This window comes from Etheostoma cragini, chromosome 14, assembly GCF_013103735.1.
Source record: "Etheostoma cragini isolate CJK2018 chromosome 14, CSU_Ecrag_1.0, whole genome shotgun sequence".
NCBI classification, from domain to species: domain Eukaryota; kingdom Metazoa; phylum Chordata; class Actinopteri; order Perciformes; family Percidae; genus Etheostoma; species Etheostoma cragini.
This window is the reverse complement of record NC_048420.1, coordinates 15,644,529-15,655,231: the sequence shown is the minus strand read 5'-3', so window position 1 is coordinate 15,655,231 and position 10,703 is coordinate 15,644,529. Positions and strand designations below refer to the sequence as shown.

General features: G+C 39.7%; 2 protein-coding genes across 3 annotated transcripts; one reads left to right on the top strand and one right to left on the bottom strand.

The window, feature by feature from the left end:
• Positions 1-256: 256 nt before the first annotated feature.
• Positions 257-3,490, bottom strand: cfap20 (cilia and flagella associated protein 20). 2 transcript variants are annotated; one of them, XM_034892974.1, is made up of 6 exons: positions 3,079-3,490; positions 2,261-2,340; positions 2,066-2,177; positions 1,757-1,945; positions 927-1,040; positions 257-796 (listed from the first exon to the last, which is right to left on the bottom strand). In XM_034892974.1, exons 1-6 carry the CDS (start codon positions 3,160-3,162, stop codon positions 794-796), a joined length of 582 nt encoding a protein of 193 aa, XP_034748865.1. In that variant the 5' UTR covers positions 3,163-3,490; the 3' UTR covers positions 257-793. The 2 variants fall into 2 exon arrangements, with proteins under 2 accessions (XP_034748865.1, XP_034748864.1); XM_034892973.1 differs by having other exon boundaries at positions 257-799; positions 3,079-3,489.
• Positions 3,491-7,846: 4,356 nt separating this feature from the next.
• LOC117957178 (G-protein coupled receptor 20) lies at positions 7,847-10,702 on the top strand (the record flags this gene model as incomplete). The annotated part of the gene is made up of 4 exons (XM_034892774.1): positions 7,847-8,032; positions 8,702-8,958; positions 9,052-9,184; positions 10,256-10,702. Coding segments are annotated over exons 1-4 (1,023 nt in total), but the record flags the coding sequence as incomplete, so codon positions are not given.
• Position 10,703: the final 1 nt, after the last annotated feature.

The window sequence follows — 10,703 nt, the reverse complement described above, 5'->3', positions numbered from 1 at the left end:
CTGCAGTTAAATGCAATGTTAACTTTAAAGCAATATTCTTTTCTGTTGAAGCGTCATCACCTCAGCTCGAGATGGGACTGTTAAAACTCCTGAGAATATGTTGCATCTCATGGTTCATTTGTTTTGTGTGATTTTATTCACCTAAAGCCTAGTACTTCTTGTTTTCACATTATTACTTCACTGTCTGTGCTCTTGGAATACAAGTTCAAAATGCTTAAGATGTAGCTTTAAAAGTTTAACTGTCTTTAATAATTTGGGATGATTGTGTGATGAAACATGTAGTAAAATGAATGTATGACTGATCTGTTCATACAGTACACAGAAATCCAAAGTTAAATATGTTTCGGGAATGCAAATCATTTTTTATTGCCTTTCACTTGATTTCTGTCAATTGATAAAGATTTATATTTGATGATTGACTCGTCTATTTTTCTTTCATTTTAAAAAAACAAGGGCCTTCATTTTTATTAGCAGGTAACAGAGGAGTATCCTGAATTTCCTGGTATGTTGCCAGCACATAAGATGGCTACTGGGCAATGTGTTGTTTTCTTAACTGAAACCATTGTGTCTAGAGAACGGATTCAACCCCTTCAGTCGGCATTGAAAACGGAGGACAGAGAAGTCCATTAAAAGAAATGTACTGTGCAGAGAGCAACATAAAACAGCACTCAAAAGTAATAGTTTCAAGATGACAATATTGCAAAGTTTTTAAGTTCATTGAATGTCTACACTCAGAGAATCTGAAAGCTAAACTCCACATCAGGTCCGGGGGAACAGTGCAGGGTGAGCATCTCTACTGCTGAAAGAAACACACAAACGTACAAGTGTTAGGCAAATATCTATCAAAGAGAATATTTCCGTTTGTAAAAAATACTTTATCGTGCGACATAATCATGAGGTTATATGTAGCGCAAGTTTGCGTTCACCTTCGCTTTCTGGTTCTGGACAGGCAGGTAGAGTTTAAACTCGGCCGGGAGCTCATCCTCGGCGTACAGTCTGTCTGAGAAATATACTCTCCTTATTCGACAGTTAGCATGGATCTGAAACAAAAAGAGGTCAAGCATAAGCAACAGAAAGCGGTTACAGTCTTAGAAGTTCACTGTAGAGATTACAGTGAACCAGAGACGGTTTAGAACCGAGACACCCCAACTCAGAGTAGTTTCCTGTATCTGTGTCACTACCACGCCTCGTTAGGAAACTAGCGGCAGGTCCTGAGTGTATTAATTCCAATGGGAGAAGTGAATACTCAGTGAACACAGATTATGAGCGATTCTTTTGCCCCATTTCACCAAAAGTAAATATTGGACCCATTTTTCACAAGCCGCATATCTCCAGAACATTCCGAAACTAAAACTGCATTTTTCAAACAGACACAAATGTACTTTGTTCCAGGCCTATTTCTGTCCTAGAACCAAACTCTCGTGAGATCTGGCAACACAGATGAGCTAACATCAACTAACGTTCATGAACGCCCAAACAAAACTAATCTCTGTGATGCTAAATATGTCTTTTAGCTTTTTAAATATCTCACGTTAGCAAAAGAAAATACTAATAAATTATACAAATACAACTTTTCATCCATCCACGTGACGTTCACTACACTTTCGAAAGAGGCCACGCCCCTTTAGGAGACAGAAGTGTGTACAATTTGATACTATTGGCATTGCTGGAAAAGTGCTATCTTTAGTATAGGGAATCTTTGAGTGCAAGTAGCATCTGGAGACAGCTGGTTCCTGGACCACCTCTGTGCACTTACCTGTACACGCAGTGTCTCAATGTAATTGGTCCCGTAGGCCCTCCTGGTGAAGTCCGACAGGTTGAACTGAATCTGGTTCCAGCCATCATCCAGCCTCATAGGCATGGTGCAAATAAATGGCTTCACTCGAGTTGTGCTTTGATAGTTACTCGCCCTAAACCGCCGGCGAACGTTTTTATCATCTAACACCTGGAAGTTGGAAAAGATTGGAATAAAGGCATGAGGGACCATGAATCCTAACACACATGTAATGTATGTTGTGTGCATATACGCAAGAGTTGTTTTTATCTGCAGGAATGCCTACCCTACCTGGACTTCAAAGGTGAAATACTTCTTAAGATTTTTGATGATCATAACGAGAAAAGGAAGCTTGATGCCCAATGTCTTCTTGGGGTCTGCGGGACACGTTATATATGTGGTACTGCAGGGAGTAAAAGAAATAAAAAGTCAAGGGGGATTAATGAGGGTGACTAGAGCTTGAATGAGAGTCAGATACAAACTCACCTGACATTTGTCCCCTCAACTTCCAACACCAGTGAGTGGATGTCATTGTCTGTGATCCTCTTGATATGTCCATTCCTCACCTAAGGACACACAGAACATTGTTTTGAAGGTTTATAAGAAGAAATCAAGCTACATCTCACTGGTAAAGGTCGAATATATAAACAATGATGACATCAATTATGCAGATAGATTTCTATTATCTGGTATATGTTGGCCATGTCAGCTGATCATATTTTAATCTTTAACATAATAATATTAGTATATGGAATATAGACAAACCATTTTACATTTTGTTGTCTTGTTGGTGTTAGCGAGCCTCACACTTTTGACAAACAGTCTTAAACAAATGTTATCTTCCAACTGTTGTTACTGTGTACCTGTTGCTTGGTAACAGCACATGTCGGCCCACCGTGTATCTTGCTATAATTACCGCTAACGTTACTATATTTAAGAATCAGTGAGAACTCGGTGCTTTCTGAATAGAAAAGACAAGATTAATTTTAATACACATTTCCAAATTCTATCAGCGCCACAAGTCCCCTATTCCATCCTGAGCAATAGTGGTGCTTTGATCACTACTATAATCTGTGTTTAGTTTCAAAATATCAACAACAGGAAATGGTAATATAAACTGGGAAGAGAGCTGTCGTAACATAATTTAATAATTTAATCAGGGAGAGTTGTAATATCTTCCATTTAAATGTTAAGCCCCAGACACATCAGACACATAACGCTAGCTAGATAGCTTTAGCATTGCTAGCTAGCTAGCTAAGGAAGCTACATCGGGCTCATAGCATTCATTTGGAATCGCTGCTCACCTTTTTATCCCATATCTGAAGTGGTTTGCTGCCAATGCTGTATAAAATGGACAAGAATCCGCTTTGAAACGTGTTTTTAAACATCCTCTCTAAGCTTAGTCCACAGTTGTTAGCACGTGTTTACGTCTTCCAACTAAAACTGTTGCTAGCTAACAAACGTTACGTTTGTTTACAGATTTGGTTTCCGTCCCCAACGTAACCTGTTCCGTGTGGTACAAAATAACCAGTTCCGCTGCCGGAAAACTTTAAACGTTTCGGTTAAATAAAGTTCAGACTTCTCGTGTACTGTAGCTAGCTAAAAAATACCCACGCGTCCTTACTTAGAAACATTGATGTTTTAAGAGAACACGTAAAAAATAAAAAAGTAGGCACCCCTTCATTGTTTTGGCGTTGCTAGGGAATAGAAGCGTTTGACACTGTTCACGTCGGTTCCTAAATAGTGACGCATCTCGCTCGCCATGACAACAGAAAGCCGGACCAATGAATTCGTGAGTGCATAAGAATAAGAGGGACTCTTTAATTAATGCTTGGTGGTATGGGCTGAACTAATTCCCATAATTACTATTTATAAGCTATGTTCACACTTGTTTTATAGACTAACTATATTATCATGAAAGGATAATACGCAAAGTACTCAAAATTTCAAATAATCCAATGATTTTTATCTAATTTCCAAAAAAATCGAAGTTGTTTCAGATGTAATTTTGTGAAATGTTTTTGACAAACTTTTTTTTGAGAACACAATTGAATGTCACAGCTACTTCTTTTAACCTTTTTTCATCTCAATATTGAATTATTGCCTAGCAAAAGACATACAGAAAACATATAGTTTTATATAGACTTTAATATTCTTATGTAAACATTTTAAATATGGAAGACATTAGCTTCATTTTTCCTTGATGAAGATGCTCTACAAAAACTACACCACAAATCTCTGCTTCACTTGGGCAGGTCTTTAAATGCACCTCTGCTCATTGTCAATATAGTCATCACATGCACAGCAATTAGTACAGCACTTCCATAAAATTGTGGGGACAAAAGGCCTTCAAATAATTGTCAAAACCGTTGCAGTAGAAACAGAAATATCCTGACCTTTAACCCCTAGTTTGGATGCTATGCTTCGCAAAATGACATCACCAGAAATGCAACATAAATCCAAAGTTCCTAATTAGTTTCAGATGAAGTGAAGATATTTTAATGCACTAGCATTTGGGCCAGGTATGTGCTAAGGCAGTCTGTTTGACATTTTGATATGTACTGTACACAGCTGCACACATGCACCTGGACGCACACAAGCACACACACACACACACACACACACACACACACACACACACACACACACACACACACACACACACACACACACTCTCTCTCTTTCTCTTTCTTTCTTTCTCTCACTCTGGAGTGGTGGCCATCTCTCTAGTTGTTTATGTCAATGTGGTTTATCAGGTGCTGCTTCACTCCAAATAGTATATCTTTGTTAAAATAAATGTAAAACATGTCCTCTCTCTCTCTCTCTACTTGTGCTCTTTCTTTCTCTCTCTGTTCCTTTAAGTGTGTGTGTATGAATTTATACCCCCCCCCCCCCCCCCCCCCCCCCCCCTTCTCTTCTCTAATTGAGTCAGGTATTTACACAGAGACAAAGAGTTGGGAAAGGACTTTGTTCCCCTTCAAACCCTTTCAGCAGGGGACCACCCCAGAGACAGCTTTAAATAAACCTATTTGAGTAAAATAGTCCATTCTGATGTCTCCTTTCTTTTGCTTCACAAAGATAAGATGCTGTTTCTGTGTCTTCAATTTTGCACATTTATTTCTAGTCACTAAGCTAACTGTTATTTCACATCCTGTTAGTCCCAATCCAATCATCAGTTGTCTTCACTAACCTATTATATACATGCCAATCTACCTACACCTTGACTTTCTGCCTGTCTTTCTGCCAGTTTCTTGTCTGCCTTTTTGGACACTACGGCCCCATATGTTTTCAACATCTATCTATCCATCTCTCTATCTATCTATCTATCTATCTATCTATCTATCTATCTATCTATCTATCTATCTATCTATCAAGAGGGAGATGGATGGAGAGAAAAGTAAGGTTACAGTAAAATAAGGAGAAAGAAAGCAGGAGAGGTGGAAGAAGATGAGGACAGAAGGAAGCAACCAGAGAGGAAGACTATTCTATACTTCACTGTATTCTAATTTGAAAGAGTAAGAGATGAAGAGGAGGTCCAGCATTCTCATTGTACACTCTGCTCTGCTGGAGGAATTGTCTTGTGCAGAGGTGTTCACATCCCATCTCTCTACTCATTCGGTTCTGTCCACTAACCGGCTACAGAAAGAAGAAAGAACACGGGAAGAAAGAAGAAGCAGAAGACTTTCAGCAACTCTGTAACTTTATCGTAAGGATATATACATCAAAACAAAATAAATTGTGTGTTGATCTACTGGAAGAAGGCATTTTCACTCTTTCTTTGACTTCACAAGGTAGGCTATGATTGAGAAACATATTTTCTAACCTGTTTAGTGATCGTTTGTTTTTTCTCATTTTCTCCAGATAAAAAAAACAGAATTAAAATGCTGCATTATAGCTAATTTTACATAAGGGACTGGATGCATTAAACCTAAGGGTTGTACTGTAATAATATTTGAAGCAACATATTTATAAAACTATGCCAACACCATTTGATCACAGCTGTGCTTCTCTCACCTATGTTGTATGCAGGTCAGTTTTGATTGGACATTATGTGAAAACAAGAGCTTTCATTAATTAAAGATGACCTTAAATCAGTTTTACAGTTCTGTCAAAAGTTGTTGTGATTTACTGATTTAAGATTAAGGTTAGGGCAAGCTTCGGAGATTTGATAGTTGCTTTTATATGATCCAATCTTGGCACTTAAATGGGCTGGATAACAATAATGTGCACAATTTATTTATATACTTTACTTCATGTACAGTATAGTAAAATAATAAAAAGAATTTCATCCATGCCATTTCAAAAAAGAGTCTGAATCAGGAATCAGAAAGCAGTCTGAAAAGAATGTTTTATCCAGCTGTCTATATGATGATGAAGAGTGGAAAGACCATCCACGACAGGACGTGTCAACAGATAGGAGCTCATCCGTCTCTGGTATTTATAAGGAAAAGAAAGACATTTTTAAGGCTCTGAAAAAAAAGAAAAAAGAAAAGACTTGGAACAATAAGTCACAGAAATGGGATATAGGGAGAATCCACTTGGTGATGTGTCTTGTTTTTGGAGAAGAATTTACAAAATCCAGATTGAAAGAGGGGTAAAAGCATTCACCTAGGTGTCAATCAGGTGAAATTTCATTCAAATCCATCAAATTCTTTTCCGCATTTAAAGGGATTTATATTTGTTGAAATACTTATTGTATTTATCATAGTAACCTAATATGTAAGTTAGTAATCCTTGCCTCGGTTGTCAAACTTTTTAAGGGTTAGCTGCTCATAATGATCATAACTTTTAATTAAATATCCAAAACATGCTAACACAACTTGACTATGCCAGGAAAAGATTTGTTTAATGTGCATGTTTGGTGAACTGTCTCTCCTTTCCTGTCTTATATATATATTTAGGTAGGAGCCGAACACACAGCAAAAATCTTTTGCAGATATGACAAAGAAAGAAAGCCAAGATGATGTATGATGATGTACAAGCATTAAAGTTCATTCTCATTTCACAAATCAATCACTCCAACTGTTGATGAAGACCATCGAATGAAGTTCTTGTGTTGTGATGGCTTTGTCAAACTACTGTACAACTTATTTGGGCCTTGCATCTTGTTACAGAACGCATTCTGAATGCTTTTCAAATTCTTGGTCTATTTTTAGTTTAATGTATAGTTGAAACTGTACAGAATCTGAACTTTAAACAGGATGTGTCACATTTATTAAATGTTATGAGACCAATGTATATCTCATGATCGACACAACACATGTGGCAGCAGTGTGTTAAATAGCAGCACACATCGACATGGTTCATGTCAAAGCTGTGTTGAAAGTAACACACAAGGTCACATACTTGACTTTGTTTGAAAGTGTCACATCCTTTTAGAGCGCATATGAAGATGGATTTAGTCATCTCTAGAGTGCCAGACAATGTTGTTTATAAGATGAGGATTTCCAAAGTCTCTCTCTCTGGATTAACTTCTGCTGATGTTGCCCACTTTTCATCCCCAGGGGTCATTACTCTTTCTTTTAGTTTTTAGTGTGTGTGTGTCTGCTCACAAGCTGGAATATATTGTGTTTTTTAAGCCAATTGGCGCACATTGCATTACTCTGGACCTGAGCTGTTTAAGTCTGTTAATAATAAAATATCTACAGCTGACTCCAGGGTATAGGGTTGAGGCATCTGTCTCCTACAAACATTATGGGAGTTCCTGTCAATAGTTAAAATCCTTGCTTGGAGATGGTTAAAAGTAGACAGCAATAGCAAGTTTTGAAAAATGCTGGTAGCATTTAAAATTACAAGCAAATTAGTCTGGGAGAACATTCAAGTTAATGTTTTTGCTGTCAAAGACACAAACGACACAAAGTTATTTAATTGCTTTAATGAAAGAAGAAAACTAATAGTAACATCATTGGAATTCAACTCAGCAAACACCACACAAAACTGCCCTGTATGCAGATGATGTATTACTATTCTTACAGAACCCTCACGTCATTGTTTCAGACTAATATTGTTTTTGTCCTGTCTTTCTCCCACCACTCAGACACCATCCTTCCATTTATTCATCCTTTTCAACCAATGGAGAGCCTTCTCCCCAACATCAGCTCCACCTCCACCCCTGAGTCCCTCTTGCCCCTCTTTACCCCTGACCCGACTAACTGCAGCGCCCGGAACCAGCAGTGGGGAGCACCATACCTGCATAGGTTAGCCCACCTTGATGTGCAGCTGTACCAAGATTTCTACGCTGTGTGGGTCTCTCTCATGGTAAGACAAGATACCAGTTAGTAGGAGAAGGGATCATGTCCACTTTTCCACCCAAATAAGCTTTCAATGATTATCATCACTGATACAAGATACAAGATACAATGAAATATAAAACCTATTATTTACAGTGCGTAGTTTCTGCTGCCCCAATGAGGAATTCTAAGTAGTGACAACAAAACAACCGGCACGTCTACATGATACAAACCTCACGTGGCCGCGCACCGCCCCTACGCCCCCACGCCCCCTTCACACAGTTGCTTGTAACCAAGGAGGACATGGAGGATTAAAAAAAACATGATGGACTCTTCAGAAGAAGTAATCATCTTCCCTCGAGTTCCTGCACGGGAAAGTCACCGGAAGCCACAGTCTTCTTAACATAGCTATACTGAGAATATATAGAGAGAGTTGTGTGGAGCTGATAGTCTTAATTAGCTTTATAGCAACTCATTTGGCACAGGCTTGAATATAACAAAGGTGCACACTAAAGGTTTAAAAAATGTATGGCAGTAAACTAGATTTTTGTCAAAATACGTAAGCATTTTGTCAAAATACGTGAGCAAAAAAAAAGACTTTATATTGGTTTAAATTATAGCCACCCTGCCTTCTCACACTCAGTTTGACCATTGAACCAAAGAGAAACATCCACGGTTGTCTTCCTCCCTGCTGCAGGTGTGTAACTGTCTGATGCTGGTGGTTGGTGTGGTCCTCAACAGTCTGGCTCTCTATGTCTTCTGCGGGGCCTCCACCCACTCCTCGGCCTCTGTGGTTTACACCATTAACCTTGCTGTAGCTGACCTTCTGGTGGCGCTGTCGTTGTCAGCGCGCATCGCACTGTACCACAGTGGAGGGAGCTGTGTTGCCTGCTCCTATGTTCACACCTTCAGCTACTTTGTCAACATGTATTGTAGTATACTGTTTCTGACCAGGTGGGTGCGTCACACCATCATTTAACATGCAAACATGCATGCTTTTTTCTCTACTTTCCTCTGTGACTCCCCTTTCACCACTCCTTTTTTCAGTATCTGTATAGATCGATACCTCGCTGTCGTCCATGTGTCCAGTACTCTCCATCGATGCAGGACCCCAGGAACAGCCAGGTGTGTCAGCGCCATGGTTTGGTCCATTGCAGTTGTGGTCACCTACTCCTTCCAGGTGAAGACGCTTGCGTTTCAAACACAACACTAACAAAAAAATACATAGATAGGTCTTCAAACTAGGGATTAAACAGAATAGATTTCTGTTGTTTAAGCCTCTTATCTATCTAGTCTTTTGTCCCATCTGCTTTTGCCATGCAGACAACAGTTAGGCTGATGAAGACATGCCGTCTGTAGTTGCTGCACCTTATTACAAAGGCTAGAACTACAATGATCTTTGGGTCAGCTTGCCCGCTGAGGTGCTGTTTTTCTGGTTTCCTCGCCCATTTCAGGGTCTAGAATCACATACAACTTCTATACATTATCTGTTGATAACATTTGAACATTTGTAAGAGGCACTTACCTTGTTATCTATACAGATAGACATGTCTAATTCACATTTAGTTGATCTAATAATCCAAACAAAAACGTGTTTTGTGTCATTGGACATGCACACTGCATCAATAGAGCTAAGCATTTTTCTAAAGGAAAGGCTTTTTCCAGGGGAATTTGGTACGATTGGCAGACCTTAAACCTTTCAAGGCTTTAGCAGTAAAAACTTGTCCCTATGACGTAAAACATTTCATAGAGTTAAAGTAACTGGAAGGAGGTACAGCCTGTAGCACTTCAGCCCACTAAATGGTTCACCACATGCTTAACATCTCTTCAGGCTTTTAAAGCGCCTTCAAAAGAGAAGACCAGAGAAGGAAAAATCTCTTACCACAGCCTCCATGCTAGGGTAAAGGAGAATCTTAGACAGGCAAACTCTGGATGCTCTTCATAAATTGCTTTTTAAAACTCACTTTTATATTATGGCTTATTTGTTGTAATTATTCAAAATGTTATCTTGTTTCATATTTTTGTTACTGCAATTATTTGTTTCTACTGTAAACACTTTGTAACTTTATTTTGAAAGGCATACCATATATATATATAAAATATATGGTGAAGGTTTTACATTGTATAGGGTCACGCAGGCAAGCCAGGTTGGGAACCACTGGGCACATGAAAAGGTTGAGTATTATAACTTTGAAGTGGAAAGAGCGCTTTAAGACTTGATGTGTTGGGATCTCTCGTCCGTTTTTTACAGACCACAGCGTTGGAGTTCAGCTCCTCCTGTGTGCTCCTCCCTGCCCTCTTCTACCTCACCATTCTGGAGTTCCTCCTTCCCCTGCTGGCCGTGGCGGGCTTCACTCTGCGCGTCGCCTGCTTTCTCTCCTCCAGCCACGGCCTGATGCCCCAGCAGAGCAGGGCGAGGAGGGCGCGTGCTGTCAGACTGCTAGCCACCGTCCTGGTGGTCTTCACTATCTGCTTCACACCGTTCCACGTCCGGCAGGTGCTGGTTTATTTCCGGGTCAAAGTCGGAGGGGAGGGGCTAGGGCAGGGGGCGGCGCATGTGCTCGCCTATCACATCACAGTTACCCTGAGCAGCCTGAACAGCTGCCTGGATCCAGTGGTTTACTGCTTTGTGACAGACAGCTTCAAGAGAGTGTGGAGAACGAGGAGGAAGGGAGCGAGGGAGGGAGACGGGGAGGCGA